Below are 25,389 nucleotides of genomic sequence, written 5' to 3'. Positions count from 1 at the left end.
TAAGAAATGACTAGCAGGATGAATACAGAGAGGTTTGGAGAGACGTACATGAACTGATGCTGAGTGAAATGAGCAGAACCAGATCATTATACACTTCAACAATACTGTATGAGGATGTATTCTAATGGAAGTGGATATCTTCAACAAAGAGAAGATCTAATTCAGATCCAATTGATCAATGATGGACAGAATCAGCTACACCCAGAGAAGGAACAATGGGAATGAGTGTAAACTGTTTGCATTTTTGTTTTTCTTCATTATTTTTACCTTCTGAATCCAATTCTTCCTGTGCAACAAGAACAACAAAATTCGGTTCTACACACATATAATGTATCTAGGATATACTAAAACATACTTAACATGTATGAGAATACCTGCCATCTAGGGGATGGGATGGAGGGAAGGAAGGGAAAATTCAGAACAGAAGGGAGTGCAAGGGAAAATGTAAAAAATTGCCCATGTGTATGTAGTGTCAAAAAAAATGTTATAATTATAAAATTAATTTTTAAAAAAATCAAGCACTCAAAAAATTGTTTCCTACTTTTATGCTTTCTTTTTATCTTGGTTGCACAGGTTTTGCTTTGCAAAATCTTTTTAATTTTTTATTTAATTTTTAATTTAATATAATCAAAATTATCAGTTTTATACTTTATAATAAATCTAAATCTTGTTTGGTCATAAATTCCTCCTAAAGAGATCTGACAAATGAACAATTTATTTTCCTAATTTGTTTATGACATAATTTTTTATATTTAAATAATTTACCTCTTTTGACATTATCCTGATATATAATATGAGATGTCAATCTATGTTTTTTTCATTGTTTTAGATAGTTCTACTCATTATTTTCAGGAATTCTCCATTTCCCCCTATACTCTCTAATGTTTTAAATGGGAAATGGTGCAGTGCTTTGTAAAAAACTCTTTCTGTTTCTATTGAGATAATCACATGATTTCTATTAGTTTCATTATTGATATAATCAATTATATAATCAATTAACTGTTCTTTAAATGTTTGGTAGAATTCACTTGTAAATTCATCTGGCCCTAGAGATTTTTTCTTAAGGAGTTCATTGATGGTTTGTTCAAGTTCTTTTTCTAAAATGGGTTTATTTAAGTATTTTATTCCCTCTTCTGTTAATCTGAGCAATTTATATTTTTATAAATATTAATGCATTTCATTTAGTTTTCCAGATTTATTGCTATAGAGTTGAATTCACCCCTTTCATTATTTATACTCGTAATTTGGTTTTCTTCTCTCTTCTTAAAAATCTATATAATCAAAGGTTTATCTATTTTATTGGCTTTTCCACAATGATAGGTCTTAGTTTTATATTTGTTATTAATTAATAAATGATTTTATTTTCAATTTAATAATCTCTATTTTTTCAGACTTTCTGATTTCATATTTAATTTGGGATTTTAAATTTCTTCTTTTTCTATCCAAATAATTGATCTCTTTTTTGTTCTTTCTCTATGTTGTTCATGTAAGCATTTAGGGATATAAAATTTCCCCTAAGTAATGCTTTGGTTATATCTCATATTTTGGTATGTTGTCTCATTTTCTTTTGGTCATTTTTCTTTGGTAAAATCTTTGATCGTTTCTAGGATTTGTTGCTTGGTCCAACTCATTTTTTAGGATTGGATTATTTAGCTTCCAATTGGATTTTAGTCTATTCTTGCATGGCTTTTTATTACACATAATTTTTATTGCATCATTATCTAAAAGGGATGCATGTAATTATTTCTGCCTTTCTGCATTTGATTGTGAGGCTTTTATGCCCTAATACAAGGTCAATTTGTGTAAAAGTTCCACTGAGAAAAAAATGTATATATATATATATATATATATACATATATATATATATGTATATATATATATATATATATATATATATATTTAAAATCTGCACTAACTTTTCTCCAGGGGTCTATCGTTATGTAACTTTAAAATTTTGATTCACTTCGTTAATTTATTTTTAGTTTATTTTATGGTTAGATTCATCTAGTTTGAGATGGGGAGGTTGAGGTCCACCACTAGTATAGTTTCGCTGTCCATTTCTTCCTGTTATTTACTTACTTTCTCCTCTAAGAATCTGGATGCTATGCTACTTGATACATTTATGATATTACTTCATTGCCTATGGTACCTTTTAACATGATGCAATTGCCTTCCTTGTTTCTTTTAATTAGATCTATGTTTGCTTTTTCTTTGTCTGAGATCAGTACTACTCCTGCTTTTTTGTTTTACTACAGCTGAAGCATAATATATTTTGCTCCATCCTTTTGCCTTTACTCTGTGTGTATATCTCTGCTTTAAATGTTTCTTGTAAACAACTTATTATAGCATTCTATTTTTTATTAAGCCTTTTTATTTTCAAAACATATGCATGGATAATTTCAACATTTACCCTTGTGAAACCTTGTGTTTCAATTTTTCCCCCTTCCCCCCCACCTTCCCTGGATGGCAAGTAATCCAATATATGTTACACATGGTAAAATATATATTAAATCCAATATATGCATAAATGGTTATACAATTATCTTGCTTGCAAGAAAAATCAAAAAGGAAATGAGAAAGAAAATAAAATGCAAGCACACAACAACAAAAAAGTGAAAATTCTATGTTAAAGTTACATAACGATAGACCCCTGGAGAAAAGTTAGTGCAGATTTTAAAATATATATACATTTTTTTTCTCAGTGGAACTTTTACACAAATTGACCTTGTATTAGGGCATAAAAGCCTCACAATCAAATGCAGTTCCCACAATCTCTCTCTGGGTATATATAGATGGCTCTCTTCATTACTGAACAATTGGAATTGGTGTGAATCATCTCATTGCTGAAAAGAGCCATGTCCATTAGAATTGATCATCATATAATCTTGTTGCCATGTACAATGATCTCCTGTTTATTTCAATTAGCATCAGTTCATGTAAGTCTTTCCAGGCCTCTCCAAAATCATCCTGCTGATCATTTCTTATAGAATAATAATATTCCACAACATTCATATACCATTCTTGCCACTTCTTATTTCAATCTTCTGATTGTTTCTTGCCACTAGAAAAAGGGCTGCCACAAACATTTTTGCACATGTGGGTCCCTTTCCCTCCTTTAAGATCTCTTTGGGGTATAAGTCCAGTAGAAACACTGCTGGATCAACAAGTATTCAGTTTGATAGCTCTTTGGTCATAGTTCCAAATTGCTCTCCAGAAGGGTTGGATCATTTCACAACTCCACCACCAATGTATTGGTGACCCAATTTTTCCACATCCTCTCCAACATTCATCATTATCTTTTCCTGTCATCTTAGCCAAGGATTCTTGTTTTTATTCCACTCTTCTATTCACTTTTGTTTTATGACAGTTCATATATTCACATTCACAATTGTGATTATTAACTGTATATTTCCTTCCATCCTATTTTCCTCCTTTGTTATAATTTTCTCTTTCCTTTCACCCTATCCCCCCTCACCAATATTTTGTTTTTGATCACTGCCTTCCCCAACTGCTCCCCTTATAAAAGCTCCCTCCTTTTTCTTTCCCTTTTTTCCTTTTTCCTCCTACTTGTGCCCTCATTAATATCTGCCTTTCTAAAAGCCTCATGTTCCTTTTCTTTCCCCTTTCTTTTCCTACTTCCCTATATGGTAAGAAAGATTTCTCTATCCAATTTTCTCTCCAGGTCAGATTTAATTAGCGTAAGGTGCAAACTCTTTCCCTCCTTTCCATCTAATGTAGTAAGTCTTTCTATGATATAATTTATCCTGTTCTGCTTTCCCCTATCCTCTTCTCCCAGTACAATCCTTTATCTCACTCCTTAATTCCTTTATCATCATATCAAAGTCAAATATATTAACTTATAACCATACCCTCTAAGTATTTTCCTTCTAACTGCCCTAATACAAATACAGTTCTTAAGATTTACAAGGAAGATGGTGGAGAAGGCACACACTCTTTAAACTCCTCTCATGTCCTCACTACCAATCTTTGAATTTAGCCTCAAAAATAGTGCTTGACTGGTGAAATGTCATGAAGATTAAAGGTGCAACAATTTACCAGTTGAAGATAATCTGGAAGACTGCCAGAGCAGGTTTGTCCTGAGAGGTGGGAACAGACCAGTGGCAGGCATGGAGATAGGAAAGTCTGGTGTCCTGAGCGAACCAGGGACGGGGGTAGCCTCTGTGGCTAGAAGAGCAGTGGAAATGACCCTGCCATAGGCTGACTGCTTTGCCTTGATTGTAAAGCTCCCCAGTACGCCAGAACTGTACCCCCCAACCTGGAAGTGACTCAGCATAGACCAGCACAACTGTGTATCTGCAAGCTGAAGAATGTCCAGGGCAGCTGCAAATCTACATGGCAGTTGGGTGCAGCCCTGGGGCAACAGAACTTCGGCAAAGTAACTGTGCTTCCTGGGCAGAGACATTTCCAGTCTGTGCAGAGCTATTCAGCTGGTCAGTTGCTAATACCCACAGCCCCACAGCCAGCTTTGGATTGGGGTAGTGACACTTTCACTGCTCAGACTCTTGCCTCAGGGCAGTCGTTAATGCGCACAGCGGGGTTCTTACCAGGGCATCCCCCACAGCTGGGCTGTGTAGACCTGAGTCACTTCCTTTGGGGAAGAGTACTCACGTACCTGGCCATTCTTTGTAGCTGGTTGGCAGGCCATCCATACATCTATCCCTGTTCTGCAGAGGAAACTGGTAACCTCCTGGCCCTGAAAGCAGACCCTACAGACTTTTAAAAATGAGTAAAAAAATTAAAAGGACGTTTGATAGCTTCTTTACAGAAAGAGAGCAGGTTTTCAACCCTGAGGAGACTAATAGCAGACAGTTTCCAGACAACTATTGGTCCCCAACACAAAAGGCTCCCCTAGAAGAGACTATTAAAAATCTTAAAAGAGCTAGAAGAAAAATGGGGAAAAGAAAGAGAAACTATGCAAGAGAGTAACAACTTCTTGAAAGATGACCTGGAAAAGGTAAACAACTTCTTGAAAGGTGAATTGGAAAAAGTAAAAAACTCACAGGAAGTGCAGGGAAACAGAATTTGTGAATTAGAAAAAGAAAATAACTCACTAAAAAAAATTTAGTGAAATGGAAAAAAATTCCATAGAGCAAAACAACTCATTTAAAAACTCAATTGGACATATACAAAAAGAAGTAAAAAAAGCTAATGAAGAAAATAACTCATTAAAAATCAGAACTGAACAAATAGAAATGAATGATTCCCTGAGACATCAAGAATCAGTCAAGCAAAAAAAAAAAAAAAAAAATAGAAAGAAATATTTCATATCTACTTGGAAAAGCAGCAGACCTGGAAAACAGATCTAGGAGAGATAATCTGAAGATTATTGAACTTCAAGAAAATTATAATGAAAAAAAGAACCTAGATACTATTTTACAGGAAATCATCAAAGAGAACTGCCCAGAAGTAACAGAACCAGAAGGGAAAATAGGCATTGAAAGAATTCATTGAACACCTTCTGAAAAAGACCCTTAAAAAAAAAAAAAAAACTCCATGGAATATTGTGGCCAAATTTCAAAACTATCAGACTAAGGAAAAAATATTATAAGCAGCCAGGAAAAAACAATTCAAATATTGAGGTGCCACAATAGGGGTCACACAAGATCTGGTTGCATCCACACTAAAGGATCGAAGGGCCTGGAATCTGATATTCCAAAAGGCAAAAGAACTTGGAATACAACCAAGAATAAACTACCCAGCTAGGCTGAGCATTTTCTTCCATGGAAGAAGATGAACATTTAATGAAACAGATGAATTTCATTTGTTTCTAAGGAAAAAAATAAAAAGTTTGATCTCCAAATAAGAGAAGCAGAAAAAGGTAAAAGGAACTCTTTAGAACTGTATTTCTGTTGTGGATATACATAAAGTCCACATGTAAGATTTGATTTTACTGATATAACATAAAAAAGGGAAATAGAAATGGAAAGGGGATAGTATCAGAAAAAAAGGAAAAGGGGAGATAAAAAGAGGGAAACTACATCCTACGAAGAGGTAAAGAAAACCTATCATATCTGAGGGAAGTTAGAGAGGGGGAATCTTACTCTCATCAGAGTTGGCTCAAAGACAAAATAATTGACATATTTGTTTTACAGAGAATTCTCTCTCACCTCATTAAAAAGTGGGAGAGAAAAAGGGAAAAGTAAAAGAGTAATAAGGGAAGGGTACAAGAAGGGGAAAGTATTTAAAGGGAGGACAGAGGGATCCTAAAGTGGGAGAGCTGCATGACATAAGTGGGGCCCATAAGTTTAATACTGGAGAAGGAGGTAAGGGGGAGCAAGGAAAAAAAGCATAATATGGAGATATTATAATGGCAAGAAATACAGAATTAGTCATTTTAACTATAAATGTGAATGGGATGAACTCTCCCATTAAGCAGAAGCAGATAGCAGACTGGATCAAAAGTCAGAACCCTACAATATGTTGTTTATAGGAAACACATTTAAAGCAGGGAGATACATATAGAGTAAAGGTAAAAGCCTGGAACAGAATCTATTATGCTTCAGGTAAAGTCAAAAAAGCAGGGGGAGCCATCCTTATCTCAGATCAAGCAAAAGCAAAAATTGATCTAATTAAAAGAGATAAGGAAGGAAACTATATCTTGCTAAAGGGTAGCATAGACAATGAAGCAATATCAATACTAAACATATATGCACCAAGTGGTATATCATCTAACTTCCTAAAGGAGAAGTTAAGAGAGTTGCAAGAAGAAATAGACAGCAAAACTATAATAGTGGGAGATCTCAACCTTGCACTCTCAGAATTAGATAAATCAAACCACAAAACAAATAAGAAATAAGTTAAAGAGGTAAATAGAATATTAGAAAAATTAGGTATGATAGATCTTTGGAGAAAACTGAATGGTTCATGGAACCTTTACAAAAATTGGCCACATATTAGGACATAAAGATCTCAAAATTAAATGTAGGAAGGCAGAAATAGTAAATGCTTTCTTTTCAGGTCATGATGCAATAAAAACTACATTCAACAAAAAGTTAGGGGTAAATAGATCAAAAAGTAATTGGAAACTAAATAATCTCATCTTAAAGAATGATTGGGTAAAACAGCAAATTATAGGCACAATAATTTCACTCAAGATAATGACAGTGATGAGACATCATATCAAAATTTGTGGGATGCAGCTAAAGCAGTAATAAGGAGAAATTTTATATCTTTAGAGGCTTACTTGAATAAAATAGAGAAAGAGAAGATAAATGAGGCTTGAAGAGACTTACATGAACTAATGCTGAGTGAAATGAGCAGAAACAGGAGACCATTATACACTTCAACAATGATACTATATGAGGATGTATTCTGATGGAAGTGGATATCTTTAACAAAGAGAATATCTAATTCAATTCCAATTGATGGAGAGAATAAGCAATATCCAGAGAAGGAACACTGGGAATGAGTGTAAACTGCTTGCATTTTTGTTTTTCTTCCCTGGTTATTTTTACCTTCTGAATCCAATTCTTCCTGTGCAACAAGAAATTTGGTTCTGCACACATATATTGTATCTAGGATATACTATAACACATTTAACATGTATGGGATTGCCTGCCATCTAGGGGAGGGGGTGGAGGGAAGGAGGGAAAATTCGGAATAGAAGTGAGTGCAAGGGATAATGTTGTAAAAAAATTACCCATGCATATGTACTGTCAAAAAAAGTTTAATTATAAAATTAATTTTAAAAATGTAAAAAATAAAACATAGCTCAAAAAATAAAATAAATAAATAAACAATAATTTTTTAAAAAGATTAACAAGCATCATCTTCCCATGAAGGGATTTAACAGTTTAACCTTATTGAATACTGTGTGGGGTTTTTCTTTCCCATCTACCTTTTTATGTTTCTCTTCAGTATTGTACTTAAAGATCAAACTTTCTATTCAGTTCTGGTCATTTTAGCAGGAAAGTTTAAAAGTTCCCTATTCATTGAATGCTAATTTTTACCCCCAGAAATATTATGTTCTGTTTTGCTGTGCAGTCAATTTTTGGTTGTAATCCAAGCTCTTTTGCATTCCAGAATATTATATTCCAAGCCTTCTGATCTTTTAATGTAGTAACTGCTAAATCCTTGGTAATCTTAACTGTAGCCCCTTGATGTTTGTTTTTTTTTTCCTGACAGCTTGCAGTATTTTCTCCTTGGTTACAACATTCCTTGGAGCTTTGGTTTTGGGATACCTTTTAGGAGGTTAGTGAATTCTTTAATGATTCTTTACATTTCTGTTTCTAGGATATCAGCGCAGTTTTCCATGATAATTTCTTGAAAGATGCTGGTTAGGCTCTGTTTAAGATCGTGGTTTTAAGTAGTCTAATAATTCTTAAATTATCTCTCTTGGAATTGTTTTCCAAGTCAACCGTGTTTTCAATGAGATACTGTACTTTTTCTTCTACTTTTTCATTCTTGATTTTGTTTGACTGATTCTTGATGTCTTATTAAGTCATTAACTTCCACTTGGCAAATTCTATTTTTAGTGAATTATTTTCTTGTTAGCTTTTGTACCTCCTTTCCCATTTGGTCAATTCTAGTTTTAAAAGAATTGTTCTTTTCAATAGATTTTCCCACCATTTAGCCAATTCTAATTTTTATGTTTTCTTGAGCCAGTTTTTTGTGGTTCCTTTTACAAGCTGTTCATTTTTTTTCTCATAATTCTCTTGCATAATTCAGTTTTTCTTCTATCTTATTTGATTTTTAAAATTTTTTTGAACTCTTCCAAGAAGACTTTTTTGGGCTTGAGATCATTTCATATCCTCCTTTGAAATTTCACATGTAGGTGTTTCAACAGAGTTGTCCTTATCTGAGCATGTATTTTAATCTTCCTTGTCACTCTTTTTTTTGCTCATTTTAAAAAGTTGAATTCTGCTCCTGGGATCCAGGGAACACTGTCCTAAGATTTTTGGAATTACTGACTTTCTGTGCTGTGGTCAAAAGTGTTGGCTGCTTGCCCACTGTGGAGTAGCCTGGCCTAGTAGCTCCTATTGTGTACCTATCAGTGCACATGATCTCTTCTCCCTCTGAAAGTTCCTTAAGGGCAGAGAATGTATCATTTAAAAAAAAATTTTTTTTTTTCTTAGACCTTATACAGAGTTCTTTACATAATGCCGGGTGTTAATTAGAGGCAGCTAAATGGCACCATGGACAGAGTACTGGACCTGTATTATATAATGTTCCTTCCAAATCTAATATTCTATGACCCTAAAAAAATTTTCACATGGTCAGAAATATAAGCTCTCAAACTTGCTGCAAAGAATCTGGAGCAATATTCAATAAGTCATTATACTATATATGCCCTTTGACTCTGTTATACCATAATTAGACCAACATCCTAATGAGATCAAAGAAAGAAAGGATCCATCCATACAAAAAGATATAGCTACTCCTTTTGTGATAGGAAAGAACTAAAATCTAATGTAATGACTATCAATTAAGGAATGGTTGAAAATTTATGGTGTATGAATAAAATAGAATACTATACCATAAGAAATTATGAAAATGACAGTTTCAAAGAATCCTGGGGAAAGCAGTATAAACTGTTGTAAGTGAAATGAACAGAATCAGAACATTTTATATAATACCAACAACATTGTATGAGAAAAATAACATTGAAAGTAAAGTAGAATAAACCCATATATTGGCCATCCCTCTCTGTTGTTGGTTCTGGCACTTAACTAGCTATGTGACTACAAGCAAATCACATTTACTCTCCAGTTGTCAGTTTTAAGGAAAATGTAAAGTGAGAAGTTTAGACTAGATGACCTTTACTATTCCTTTCAAATCTAATATCCTAAGATCCTATGAATATATGTACAACAACAATTTCAAAAACAATTTTCCCCGTCTCCTGACAATAGAGAGGTGGTGAACTCCAAGTGTGCAATGAGATGTATACTTTCAATATGATCTGTACATGAATTTATTCTGTTTGATCAAAGCATATTTGTTATGAGGGTGTTTCCTTTCTTTCAGTTGGGTAAGGGATAGTGATAGGGCTGTTCATTCCCCTCCCAAAAAAAAGAAAGAGAGAATAGGTGATCATTAAATCCCTTATATTAATCAGAAAAGAACAGAAGGAAGACTGGAAGGAAACAAAACAGGACAGTTTTGATAGTCATATATTGAATTTATCATATTCTTAAAAAGAAAAGCAAGCTGTACATAATAGATATTTATAGATTCAGGTATAATTCACTTTTTCTGTTCTACTTTGTATATAAAAATACTAATTTTAATTTGTATTACCTAAGTTTAACATTAAAACAAAATAAAGCTGCAGAACTATGTGGCAAAGTTACAGCTTGGATAGTGAGACTGACCATTAAAGTGACAAAAATTATTTTTCCTTATTGATAGTATTATGCTAAATCATGTGGGAGAAAGAAAATTTTAGGTATTTTAAAATTCATTCACAACAGAACACAAAATTCAATTTCAAATTATATACACATGAGACTCCAACTCCAAGTTCTTGTCCTTCTATCTCACTATGACATTATCCCTACCAGACCTGTATTTTACCCTTATTATGACCTGGCCTTGGAATTATCTTTGATTCTCCTCTTTCCATTTGTCTCATTCACCCCTTTCCAATAATCTGCAAAATTTTGTCAATTCTACAATGGCAAAATACCACTTATTGATATCTTCCCTACTGAGACACAGTAGATCAGGCTTTTCACTTCTCCCTGAATTATTTTAACAATCTTTTGTCTGCTTTCCCTTTTCCATTCTTCATATAGCTGCCTCAATAACAACAACAAGAAAATAAAAACATAATACATATATCTAACTATGGTAATCCCCTTCCCCAAGGCAATCAGGAGCTCTTTGTCTATATTCTAACACAAAAATTTCTAGTCATGTCACATTCTAGCTCTAATGTACATTTTACCAGCACTCTGTTCTTGCCAAACCAGACCATTCATTTCCTCTAACTTCATAGTATCCTTTCACCTCCAAGAATTCACATGGGCCATATGTTATGACTGGAACATAGTCTTCATTTCTTTTCTGGTGATATCTAGCTTTTATTTAAGGTCATGGTTAGCTGTCATATCCTTATTAAAGTCTTACTAGATGTCTCCACTCCCACTTACTATCTAGAGGTTTCCTGTCATATTTCTGAAACGCCCATTTATCTTTTCTTCTATCTCTTGGACACTCTGTATCTCTTATAGCATTCTGTCTCATATTATAATCAGTTGTATTTTGAGATTATAGATCTTAGACTATGAAGACATGGGATATATTTCTTTTCATCTTTGTGTTCCTTTCCTAATCCTTACTATAAGACCTTGTATATAGTAAGCATTTAATAAATGTTAGTGGAATTAATTTATCCATTTGAAGCTGACTACCTTTTGTGCCATATGATATTTAATCACTGGACTTCCTGCTCAAAAGTCCCTGTTTTCCTTCATTAATATTGATTTCTTTGAAAGATTTTTTAAAGCAAGGGGCAGCTAGATGGTGCAGTGTAGAAGAATGCTAGCCTTGGAGTCAGCAGGACCTGATTAAAAATTTGACTCAGATACTTAACACTTATTAGCTGTGTGATCCTGGGCAAGTCACTTAACCCTAATTGCCTCACAAAACATAAAAAAACAAAAGAAAAAAAGTAATATTCTTGAAAGCAAACACAGGGCCCTCATAAAATTGCTGAACACCAGCATCCCAGATTTTAGAAAAGTAATTCAGTCCTTTGGATTCCTTGATGTACGTAAATCATGGAGAAAATAGGAAAATAGTATCCTTGCTGATAGGGTAGTAATCTATAATCAGTTTTTGGCTTCCAGTAAGATCACAGAACACAGAATATTAAAGGCAAAAAGTTATTTAAATCATAACCTGAAGAGTTCTTAAAACACTAAATGCTAAAACCAGAGGAAAGCCAACTAGAATCTTAGCATACATACTGTTAGAACTGGAAAGAATCTTACAACATAAAATATCAAACTTGGAAAATCCAGAAAGGTTAAATGACTTGCCCAATATCACAAAAAAGTTATTTCTCACTTCGTGATTATTAAACAAAAAGTAGTCATTTATTTCCTCCAAATAGAGAAATGGAAATAAGAGGAATAACTCACAGCCCATGTTTTTGTCAGTCTAAAAATGGGTGCACTCTGTAATGCTGATACCACAGACATGAGAGAATGAAGATTGTTGAGTTCCAGAAGTTTCTAAAAAAATAAACAAACAAACAAAAAAAACATAAATAGGTTATTTCTTTTTTTTTTTTTTGCTAAAACAACATACCTAAAAATTATATCCCTAAAATAAAATATTGCTAAATGTCCTTTTCCCAAAATCCAGCTAAAATGAGCAAAAATTCACAGAAAGACTACATTCTAGGAAATCCATAGAAAATAGCACTGCTCCCCAATCACTGCAAAATAAGCTTGCATTTCCATATTTTTAGAATATCATAAGCTAATAATTCAAAGTCCTGGATAGGGGTCTGTTTTTCCTAGGAAGAACATAGTGAGAGTCTTATGTTTTCCTTTCAAACAAGTTTAAACAGTGTGATACTAGAATTTTGAAAACAAACATTCTCATTATGCTAAAAATACTAAAGTGAGTTGTCTCTGGTTACCAAAACACTCAGTAAATGATAGGAATGCCTAAGGAAACATTTTATTAAAATGTAGTAATACATTTCAGCTGACAACACAATATCCCATTACACTAATCATTTGTCCTATTTCTTTATACTGTGTCCCAGGCTACAAAGAATACTTTGGATTCAAAGTCAGATAAATTTCTTATCCTGATATGCAAACTAGGTTGATGGGAAAGGGGCAGGAGGTAGAGAAGGAATAGTCAAACTTAGTACAATATCCATACTGAAAAATTCAGAGATAGGGCAGAATCTTTCTAGTTATCAAAATCTTTAAGCTAAATTAATTTCACTATTCAAGGATATATGATTTTATGGCTATAGATATTCCTTTCAGCCATGGATTGAAATTCAGTCTTAGAGAGTTGCTACTGTCAAAAAATAAAAATCCTCCCTTGGTGGCTATCTTTCTAGTAATAGGTCTCTATGCATTTAGCTGGGCTGGGATAATATAAAACAAAGATGGGGAGAAGAGTACATTTTAGATATACAGGGTAGCTTTATAAAACCAGAGAAGTTAGAGACAGAATGCTAACATTGGGGTAAATAATTCAAACAAAAATATAGAGTCTATGACAAAGACTAACCATGTTCAGTAAGCCTGGAATTAGACTGTAATGGGCTTTAAATGGAAAGCTGATGACTATGTGCCTTGTCCAAAGAGAAATAGGGAGTCATTAAAGTTCCTTGATCAAGGAATTATCATGGTTAGACTAGTGAAAGGAAGGTGATTTTGGCAACTAGATAAGAAGATGAAATAAAGAAGACAGAAATGTTTTGTTTACTATTACCAAGTTTCATATTTCAGGATAATATACCCAGCAATTCCCTGGAATGTTAATAAACTAGAATTAGATATGATTGCCTACAACAAGTGAGTATATATGCTGGTCGAAGGCATTCCATCAGAATCCCATTAGCACTTTAGGATATAACATATGCATGATTTACCTACTCCTTTTCACTCATCCAAATCCTTACCCATAGTTAAGAGCCCAATTTAATCCTGACTGCTCAGATCACATTGAACTCTCATATCTGAATGTCTGAAATATTTAATTATTTAAGTTGGTTTTTTCCAGTCATGTCTGACTCTATGTGATCCTATTTGGAGTTGTCTTGACAGAGATATTGAGCAAATGACTTGCTTAAGCTCATACAGCTAGTAAGTGTCTGAGGCTGAATTTGAACTCAGTAAGAAGAATCTTCCTGATTCCAATTCTAGTGCTTTGTCCACTGCACCACCTAGCTGCCACAAAGTACTTAACTATACCACATAATATAGCATTTCCTTGTATTTTTATTCTTCTCTAAAGGTTTCTTTAACACAAGCCTTAACAAATGTTTCTTAAATGAAAGGGATTTTGGTGACAAATGAAATACCTGTAGCAAGTATGTGAACAGTTTTGCCTTTTGCTCTAATTTTTACATAAGTATCTTCTGACTTTTAACAATTATTTGAGAGGCATCAATTATTCCTTCTAATAATTTTCCAGAGGTTTGTAAACTTTAAGCCTACAGAAATGGGAGCTAATATAATTTCATCTGTCTCATTTTTTTCCAATGGATTTCAGATAGAAATCAGTCTAAGGCAAATCACTTTCCTGTTATCATCCTTTTTTAAAAGCATAATTATCATTATTTATAACATTATATTTGTTATTGTTATTTTGTTCTCTTTTTTGACAGAGCTCAGAGAGTCATTATTCACTTATATATAATGTTTTCTGAATTATTGCAGATGGATAAAATTTGTAAATGACTAATTATATTTGTAAATACTCTTGTTTTTGCAAATAGAAGTATAAGGGATGTCAAGTCATCTTGTATAGACTCACTGAAAACATCTTTGTGACAACTTTAGTAGTAAAGTGAATGCTAAGAATGACACATATGGTTTCAATTTTTTCTATTAAATCTCTGTTTTGAAAACTTTTCATAACATACAATTTGAAGATAATGAGGATTTTAATAAAGTAACATTTATTTAAAAAAAAAAAAACACTGCCCTTAAAGGGACCTATATGTGCCAAAATGTTTGTGGCAGCCCTTTTTGTAGTGGCTAGAAACTGGAAAATTAACAGATGCCCATCAATTGGAGAATGGTTGGGTAAATTATGGTATATGAAGGTTATGGAATATTATTTATTGTTCTGTAAGAGAAGACCAACAGGATGAATATGAAGAGGCTTGGAGAGACTTACATCAACTGATGCTGAGTGAAATGAGCAGAACTAGGAGATCATTATACACTTCAACAATGATACTGTATGAGGATTATTCTGATGGAAGTGGATATCTTCAACATAGAGAAGAGCTAATCCAATTCCAATTGATCAATGATGGACAGAATCAGCTACTTCCAGAAAAGGAACACTGGTAAATGAGTGTAAACTATTAGCATTTTTTGTTTTTCTCCCCAGATTATTTTTACCTTCCGAATCCAATTCTTCCTTTGCAACAACAACAACAAAATTCGGTTCTGCACATATATATTGTACCTAGGATATACTATAACATATTTATGGGAATGCCTGCCATCTAGGGGAGGGGGTGGAGGGGATAATGCTGTAAAAAATTACTTATGCATATGTACTGTCAAAAAATGTTATAATTATAAAATAAATTTTTAAAAAACACTGCCCTTAAAATATATGAATCAGTATTACATTCAAGCAACTGAAGGCAATGGTTCTGCATATAATGGAGCTTTAGTTCAGTTTATTTGTTGAATTCTCAAAGATATTTTGTGGCTTTGTATTTTTAATATGGGGATTTGTTATATTAAGTTATAAAGATTAATTTAATAAGTACTTGAGCTATGAATACATAATTCTAAATACTTAATTTTTTTCTTTCTAGAAATCCGGTAAATATGAAATTTTTGCAACTTTCAGCTGCACTTCCCACCATTTCACTTCATAATTTTCATTGATTAATAAATTCAGGACCCTTAAGGATAATCTTTATGTATGTCTAGTGGCAATGATCTGATTCTGAATTGCCATCATATATCCCCTTCTCATTTCTATAAATCAATTTACAGACCCAGCCCTTTGTTAGGTACCTTATCTAACAATTAAATTGAATTAACTCACAAGAATTAAACCAACATATTTAGTTGAATTCATGTAGATTTCACCATTTTAGTTCCTATTGATTCCATTCTTAGATCTTAGTTCCTTCATAGACTCTATCCAGAAATACACTAATTTTGAGTAATTCTAACAGATCCAATTGTAAGTAACAATAGTCACACTTTATAACTTATGAAAAGAGGTCTGATTGTACCAAAAGTATTTCTGTAAAATCTTATCTGTTTGTCATGTGCTTTGAGAACATTGATCATTAATCTTCCTCTTTTATATTGAAAAACTGACCATCTTTCTGTAGATACCATAGAGCAACAAGCTCTGTGTTTCATTAACATTGCATGGTATCTTGGTTAGACGCTTTCTGTATCTGAAATTCTTAACCTGGAATCCTAGAATTTCTAAAAAAATATGTTTTGATGATTGTATTTCAACATTTCAATTGGCTTTCCTCATAATCCTATTCAGTCTATTTTGTGCATTTCAAAACATTATTCTGAGAAAGAGTCCACAGGCTTTACCAGCATACCAAAAGATTAATAACTCCTATTCTAGGACTTCAGCATGCCAAGATTCTTAAAATATATCATTTCAACTTTCTATTTTATAGCTGTATGCTCATCACTGCAGAAGAACAAAATATTTGCAAAAATTGCTTTCATCTATTGCTTTAATTTGTCCTCCAGATTCAAGTCCAGACCCTTTTGTCTGTATTCTTCCCTCAGCACATATTAAGAATTACATACTTATTGAGTCTAAGTAATATGTTGATATCAATGAAAAAAATGTTTCCAAGAGAGGAAGTAGTTCTTCAGTGTTTTTCAGTAGAGTCAAGTAACTTGATGATTTTGGAGTGGCTCCCTCTTTGATGTGAAAGTCATATTCTGATCTATTCAGAATATAGTGGGTTTAAAGTGTCTTTGTGGGAGATGCTACATTTACACCAATTCTTGTTATTATTGTATCAGTAATATGGTTTACATATTTACATATTATAGTTTTCATGTAAATATTCATTCTTCTAGAATTCTTAATATGCTTTTATCCATTCTACACATTAGCAATACATGACCAAGCTATGAATACGAGACAGAACTAAAGGCTTGGCAATAACAAATAAGAATATTGTAAATGTTACAGAGTTTTTATATGACTTCTTCAATAATAAGTGATTTGAAAAAGTGGTGTTTTTTTATAGTCCTGGGAATTTTTAGCATACTCTTTTTTTCTCCTTAGCCAATAGACATTTTGAATGATATAAGCTGTAACTAGTATATATTTCAAGAAATTTTTGCTATTTTCTCTTTGAAATTGCATATGTATTACCTTCTAGTTTCTTATTAGAGGGGATCAGGATCACATCAAAATAGAAACTAGCAAGTTTCCTTGATAGTAATTCATATATCACTTTGAAGCATTTAAGCCAGCTATTATGGATATTATCCAAAATCCATTGCTTTTATGTTTTGCAGAGAAGCTAGACTAAAAGCTAGACTAGAATCTAATTATAGCCTTTGATGTAACTTATGTAATTGTTATGAAATTAGTTATAATAATGGAACATGAACTGCCTATTTGGCATTTGATACAAATTGTGTTTTTATTGGATTAGAAATATCATAACCATATAGCCAACCAGAAATTTTCCCTATTCTTCTGGAGTTATCCCCAACTTCTTTGTAATATTAGCCTCTAACATATAGATGTTTAATGAATTTTAAATTATTTTTCTTTGTATTTTTGACCCCTTCAATCATTATAACTTTTTAGCTTCATAATTTCAAATGTTTATTAAAGAGATCAAGAATTTCTGAAATATGACTAATTAAAGGAATCTAGAATTTCTAATATCCTTTTGTTTTCCAGATTCTGTTCCACAAGTTACATTTGCATTACCTTTAATTGAGTGATATTTCTTTCAAGTTTTCAATTGTACCAGTTCTTTAAAACTTTAGTAGTTCTCTAAAACTGCTTCTGTCACTGTGAAAAAAGCCTGTCATTCTTATGGAATATTCACAGATAATCACAGAGACTTTCGGAGGTGGAGCCAAGGTGGTGGAGTGAAGCCAAGAAGCTACTTGAGCTTTCCCAGTTTCCCCTGAAAACCACATGAAACAAGTCTCTGAACACTCTCCAGTTCAAGATATATTGTAAAAACTTCAAGAACGGTCAGTTTCACTGGAAGGAAAAGTGTGTTCAAACCCAGCTCAGAGAGAGTCTGGGAAAGCCACTGAGATGATCTTAATCACAGCAGAACAGCAACTGACACCTTCAGTCTTGGCTCAATAGAAGAGCATACCAGTGGGAATAGTCTTCAGTACCAGCTCAGGAGGCAAATTCTGGGAAACCAGGCTTCTTTCTAAAGCTATCCCCTGTGCTCAAAACCAAGGCTCAAAACTGCACAGGAAGCTTAGAATAATATTTCCTTTACCTCAAGAGCAGAGCTTGGCCATAAAACTAAAAAAAAAAAAAAAAAAAAAAAAAAAAAAAAGGAAATATTAAAAGAAAAGGAAAGAAAATGAGCAAGAAACAGAAAAGAACCTTGACCATAGAAAACTACTGTGGTAATAGTGGTAATAGAGAAGACAAAAACACCAATTCAGACAAGGACAAAACATCCACAGAAGAAATCTCAAAGAATGATATGAATTGGTCTTAAGCCCAAAGAGGCTTCTTGGAAGTGCTCATAAAAGACTTTAAAAGGCAAATAAGAGAAGTAGAAGAAAAAATGAGAAAAGAAATAAGAGATATACAACTTGACTAAGAGAGTCAACAGCTTGGAAAAAGAAGGCAATTCCTTAAAAACCACAAGAGGCCAAATGCAAAAAAATTCACTGAAGAAAACAATCCCTTGAAAAGTAGAATTAACCAAATGCAAAAAGAGATACAAAGACTAATAGAAGACAATAACACTTTAAAAACTAGAATAAGGTAAATAGAAATTAATGACTCTATGAGACATTAAGAATCAATCAAACAAACTAAAAAACCTGAAAAAGTGGAAGAAAATGTAAAATATCTCACCGGAAAAACAATCAACTTGGATAATAGATCCAGGAGAGACAATTTAAAAATTATTGTTCTACCTGAAAGCTATGACCAAAAAAAAAAAGCCTGGAGTAGCATTCTTCAAAAAATCATCAAGGAAAACTGCCCTGATATTCTAGAAACAGGGTGGGAAATCGTCATTGAAAGAATCCGTTGATCACCTTCTAAAAGAGATCCCACAAAGAAAGCCCCAAAGAACATTGTTACAAAACTCCAGAACTACAATCTCAAGGAAAAAATATTGCAAGCTGCCAGAAAAAATCAACTGAGGGATTACCCAGGATCTATCAGCTTCTACAATGCAAGATTAGAGGGCTTAGGATACTATATTTCAGAAGGCAAAGGACCTGAGGTTACAACCAAAAATTAACTATCCAGAAAGACTAAGCATCATCTTTCAGGGAAAGCAATGAATTTTCAATAAAGGAAGAGATTTTCAATCATTTCTAATGAAAAAAAAAAGAACAGAATTAAACAGAAAATTTAACCTTCAAACACAGGACTCAAGAGAAGCATAGAAAGGTAAACAGGGCAGGGAGGAATATATATTATTTAAAGGTTAAACTGTTTACATTCCTGGATGGGAAAATGATATATGTAACTCTTGAGAACTGTATCTGTTACTGGAGCAGACAGAGGGAGGCATCACATGGATGGAAGGGTGTGGTTGTGAATGGAATCTGATGTGATAATATCAAAAAAAAAGGACATTAAAGGGTAGAAAAAAAATCTGTAGTGGAAAAAGGGGAAAAGGGAAATATAACGGGACAATAAGTTCACATGAAGAGGTGCAAAAGATCTATTACAATGGAAGGGGAAAGAGGGGGATGGGCATTATCTGAAGCTTGATCTCATTAGTTTTGGCTCTAAGAGGGAATAACAATTATTCAGTTGGGTATAGAAATTTATCTAACACTATAAAGAAGTAGGAAGAGAAATAAAAAAGAAAAGGGAGGGGACAGGATAGAAGAAAAGGCAGAAAAGGAAACAAAAGGTAAGAAAAGGGGGCAAGGGGTGATAGAAGATAAGGTAGTAGGTAGAGTGAGTTAAAAAAAAAGAAAACATTAATAAGAACAGGATAGAGAGAGAAAATGAAAGTATATACAGTGGAGAAAATATTATAGAGGGAAATATAGAAATTGACCAAGTATTAAAGCATAAAAAACTCACAATCAAATGCAGAAAGGCATAAATAGTAAATGCTTCTTATTCAGAACACAATATGATAAAAATTATATTCAATAAAGGGCCATGGAAAGACAGACTAAACACCAATTGGAAATTAAATAATCTAACTATAAAGAATATCAAACAACAAGTCACAGAAAGAACCCTTAATTTCATCCAAGAGAATGACAATAATGAGACAAAATAACAAAACTATGGGATGTAGCCAAAGCAGTTCTTAGGGAAAATTTTATATCTCTAAATAGCTACATGAATAAAATAGAGACAGAGGAGATCAGTGAATTGGGCATGCAACTAAAAAAACAAGAAAAAGAACAATTATTCTGAAACTCAAAGGAGAGATTAAAAAAACTATCGAACTAATTAATAAAACTAAGAGTTGATTTTATGAAAAAACCAACAAAATAGATAAACCTTTGGTTAATTTTATTAGAAAAATTTTATAGAAACAGAAAAAATAATAACAAAATTAATCTGAAAGAACAAAAGGTCAAAAATATCAAGGGAATTAATGAAAAAATACAAAAGATAGTAGCTTATCAGTACCAGATCTAAAACTCTATTATAATGCAGCAGTCATCAAAACCATTTGGTGCTGATTAAGAAATAGAGCAGTGAATCACTGGAATAGATTAGATACACATGACACAATAATCCATGCCTATAGCAATCTAGTATTTGATAACACCCCCCCAAAAAAACAAAACAAAACAAACAAACAAACAAAAAACAAAAAAACTCCAGCTTCTGGAATAAGAACTCACTGTTTGATAAAAATTGCTGGGAAAACTGGAAAATATGTCACAAACTTGAGAAAGACCTACATCTCACATCCCTTGTCAAAATAAGGTCAAAAATATATGATTTGGGCTTATGATTTGATATCATAAGCAAATTAGAAGAGCAAGAAATAATTTATCTATCAGATCTTTGGAGAAAGAAGGAATTTATGACCAAAAAAGAACTAGAGAACATTGTGAAAGGCAAAATGGACAATTTTGATTATATTAAATTAAACTAACAAACAAAACTAACAGAAACAAATTTAAAAGGGAAATACAAAGCTGGGAGAAAAATCTTTACAGCCAGTGTGTGAAGTCCAGGTTAGCACCCTGGATGCCTTAGAATCAGCCAGAGTCAGGATAAGTAAAAGTCCTTGGTCTTTATTCTTAGTTAATGGAAGAAGTAAAGGAGAAGGATGAAACTGCCACAAGCTCTCCATAGCCTCCCTTCTCCTCGTTCTCCTCCAAAGTGATTCTGGCTTGTCTTACTCCACTCCCTAATCCCTCCTACAATTATCTATATACACCAGCCTGCACAGAATAGTGGGAAGGGCCATTTTCCAAACATAATAGAGTCCAATAGGTCAATTAGCCTTAAGTGCTCAATTGTCTAATTCCAGTGCACCTATTCAGAGTTTCAGCCCTTTACACCAGTGTTTCTCATAAATGTCTCATTTCTAAAATATATAAAGAACTCTGTCAAATTTATAAGAATATAAATCATTTTTCAAAAGATAAATGGTCAAAAGATATGAACAGATAATTTCCAGATGATGAAATTAAAGTCATCTAGAGTTATATGAAAAAATGTTTTAAATCATTCTTGATTAGAGAAATGCAAATTAAAACAACTCTGAGATACTACTACACACCTCTCAGAGTGGCTAAGATGACAGGAAAAGATAATAAAAGTTGAAGGGATGTGGGAAAACTGGGGCACATGAATTTTTGATAGAGTTGTGAAATAAAACAACCATTCTGGAGAGCAATTTGGAACTATGCTCAAAAGGCTATAGAACTATGCATACACTTTGACCCAACAGTGCCATTATTGGATCTATATCCCAAAAAAATCATAAAAGAGGTAAAAAGATTCACATGTTCAAAAATATTTGCAGTAGCTCTTTCTATGGTAGCAAAGAAATGAAAAATGAGCAGATGCCCATCAATTGGGGAATGGCTAAATAAGTTATGGCATATGAAGTTAATGGAATATTATAGTTGATGAACAAGCTGATTTTAGAAAGGCCTGGAAAGATTTACATAAACTAATGTTTATGTAATGCTGAACAAAATAAGCAGAACCAGGAATACATTGTGTACAATAACAGCAAGAATTTGTAATGATCAACTATGAAAGACTTGGTTCTTCTCAATGGTTCAGTGATTCAAGGCAATCCCAATAGACTTTGGATAGAAAATACCATCTGCATCCAGAAAAAATTTATGGAGATTGAATATAAATCAATATATGCTATGTGCACTTCTTTTTTCTGTTTTTTTTTTCTTTCATGTGGATTTTTCCTTTTGTTCTGATTTTTCTCTCCCAACATAAAGCAATGTATATTAAAAATAAATTAAAAATAAAAATTGAAATATTCACAGACAATAGTACTTGCCTCTTTCGACTTTGATCATGGAAAGAGCTTTTGCCTATGTTCTTATGCACAGGTCCTGAAATGTTTTTACATTCTCCTTCAAATATTGTAAGAGAATGAATTAATTCATGATAGTTTTAGCAAATGCCAATTTTGTAAAATGCTATTTTGGAATAATTGGTCTGCTAATATCAACCATGTTATACTCAAAAATGGCTTTTTAAAATTCCAAAGTCTGTCCATCTCATTTTCAAAAACCATTTAAGACAATAATATTATTCTTTTTTATTATTTATTCTAGTATTAAGTGTAACTTTTACAATTTGGATCAAGTGAGTATTTTTAGTCATTTTCGATTTTTTACCTTTTACCTCTCCAAATTGTAGTAGCTCCTCAATATCATTTCTTATTTCATCTAATATAGGATTAGGAATAGAGTTTTTCTTAGCATTGCCCTGCATTGTTCAATATATAGAGCATTGCATTGAGGATTATATGAGCAAAAATCAACATGAATCTGTTGACTATAACTGATGGGATCTGTTTTCAATTTTAGTAGGAAAATAAGACTGATACATAACAAAAGTATTTATATAATCAATCCATTCCATATATACTTGTGATCTGTCCACTGTAGTAGAGAACAAATCTTCCCTGTACTATTTGCAGTCAGTAGATTATTATTGTATTTGTATTAGTATATCTTGACATCTTATGGCACCAAAACATAAATAAACACTACTTCCATAACTACTGCTATGCTCTCCGAATATATTAAGCCCCTTCTGATTAAGAAGTTTGGTTGGCATTCCTCTACTGTGCTGCTCCCTATCAAACCCCTCTCCCCAACTGGGTATGGGTTAGACGTTGATTAATATCATTAATTGTTATCATCATCATCATTACTGCCATTACAGAGGACTTCCCTCAAAACAACCCTATGAGATAATGCAAATATTAGTACACACATTTTACAAAGAAAACTAAAACTTCAGAGAGATAAAGTATCTTGTCTGGATTCATACAGGTTGTAAGTGAAAGGGCCAGAACTCAGTTAAGTTCTTCTAGTTTTAAAACCCTACTCTTTCTACAATATCTCGTCGTCACTGATGATTTTTTCTTGAGTTTATGTAAATGGAAGAGAAACACAGGAGGATAGAGGCAAAGGAAGGGGGGGAAAACAGTGTTAAAGGAATATTAAAAGATTATTAGTGAACCAATTAGGAGATCATTCTGACCATAAACAGTCTTTGTGAATGAACATGACAGAATTCCTTTATATATGAACTGCTGAAATTGTGTCTGGTTTTTTTTTCCCCCCATGGGTCCATGTAGAACCTCACTCCATAAAACAGCAATGTAATCTGAGGCTCAGTCATCAAGAATTGCAAAGAATAAAAGACACTTCTAGAAGCCAGAAACCAAAGAAACTCAAAGCCACAAGCCACAGCATTCATCAAAATAAAAGCCATTCATCAGAGTAAAAATCAGAATAAATCAAATCTGAAAATTGAATTTAAGTGAAGACATGACAATAATGTTATAGAAAGTGCTAACTTACCTTTGCTATCTTCACAAAATGGCTCAGTATTTCCGCTCTTATTTTTAAAGTCTGTGCTGTCAGAATCTCCCGCACGACCCAAAAACTGACCTGGAGAGAGAAAGAAAAACAGTAAAGTATTCCATTAGGCTTCATAGCATAGAGGTCATCACAAGCAACTCTCCAGATGAAAATCCAGAGGGATATTATGAATGGCCAGGCAGAGAACATCCTGCCCTCCATTTCAGTTCTTCTCATTGCAGAGGGAATTCCTGCTTGAGGTAGAAGTTGAAATATTAACCCCACTGGTCCATAGTTTCCATAGTATATTAGGATTAAGAGAGAACAAAGAATGTAGATACCAGAATGCAGAATATGAGAGCCGAAGAGGACCTGAGAATCCAGATTGTTTGATTTAGAAGAAACCTTGGAGAAGAAAGCATACAATTTTAGAACTGAGAGATTCTTAGAAAATGGAATGTTAGGGCAGGGAAAGAAATTGGAATAATATGTAGATAATAAAAAGACAAAAATAAAAAATTGTATAGACTAGCTTTCTCATTTTTCAGATGAGGAAACTAATGAGGCTAAATCACACATTCATGATCTCAAAGCTAATAAGAAAGAGGTAGTATTCAAAACAAAAAACATATTGAATACAAATCCTGTTTTTTTTCTCCAAAAGTTTTTTTTTTTTTTTCCCTCCTGCATTGAGGTCAAAACATATCACTATAACTAACTCATATGTCCAGTTCTAGTTCTGCCTTCTAAGATTTAAGAGAACAGCTCTAATCTGTCTTCTACATTAGTAAATATTTTAAAATAAAAATTATGCCTCTAATCTCTCCCACCTCCAATTTATCCCTCACACCTGCAGCAATACTCTGAAGCTAAAATAATAATTTTCCTAATTCACTACTTTGATCACATGGCTCTCCTATTCAGAAATCCTCAGAGACTCCCCACTGCCTAAAGAATAAAATCAAATTTTCTTAACCAAGCATTCTAAATCCTCTACAATCTAGCTGCAACCTTCTTTTCCAGTCTTATTTCCCACTATCTCATTCATTACAAATTCAGACTAGAAAAGGGACACAAACCTATTAAAACTCACTCCATAAAAACCATATCATGTTAAAATATTGAAAATAGAACAGAATTTTAGAGTGATAGGAGATTTTAGAACCTGAGGGGGTTAGGGTAAAGAGGAAAGACTATTCATTCTGCCTCAGGTAAACTGCCCTGAGAATTAAGCTATTAGTGGATAACTCAAGCTACTAGGAAGAGGAGAAAGGAATACTAACTAATATGGTACCTACTATTCCCTCTTCTCTTTACCAAGAAGAGTAAACTGAATCCAGATCTCAAAAAAACTAATCCCCCACCTCTCTTACTTTGGACTGGTTAGTTGACTCAGCTTTGGCACTAATTATCTGGATTAGTGTAAGTGAATGGATGAAAACTCACTTACTTGACCTATTATATCTCTTTGATATCAACCTTT

The 25,389-nt window shown here is 33.0% G+C and overlaps 1 protein-coding gene across 5 annotated transcripts in view; it reads right to left on the bottom strand.

Moving 5' to 3' along the window:
- Nucleotides 1-25,389, bottom strand: part of RALGPS1 (Ral GEF with PH domain and SH3 binding motif 1) — a 652,627-nt gene that overhangs the window by 409,356 nt on the left and 217,882 nt on the right. For 4 of the 5 annotated variants that reach the window (XM_074293129.1, XM_074293134.1, XM_074293130.1 and 1 more), the window contains 2 exons: nucleotides 23,907-23,996; nucleotides 12,108-12,200 (listed from right to left, as the gene is read on the bottom strand). In XM_074293129.1, coding sequence (XP_074149230.1) covers nucleotides 12,108-12,200; nucleotides 23,907-23,996 — 183 coding nt within the window. The remainder of the gene's footprint in view (nucleotides 1-12,107; nucleotides 12,201-23,906; nucleotides 23,997-25,389) is intronic. The other variant, XM_074293132.1, reaches the window with a different exon arrangement.

Source organism: Sminthopsis crassicaudata, chromosome 2, assembly GCF_048593235.1.
Source record: "Sminthopsis crassicaudata isolate SCR6 chromosome 2, ASM4859323v1, whole genome shotgun sequence".
Classification (NCBI taxonomy): domain Eukaryota; kingdom Metazoa; phylum Chordata; class Mammalia; order Dasyuromorphia; family Dasyuridae; genus Sminthopsis; species Sminthopsis crassicaudata.
Note: the sequence above shows the minus strand (reverse complement) of the source record. Positions and strands in the feature narration are given on the sequence as shown.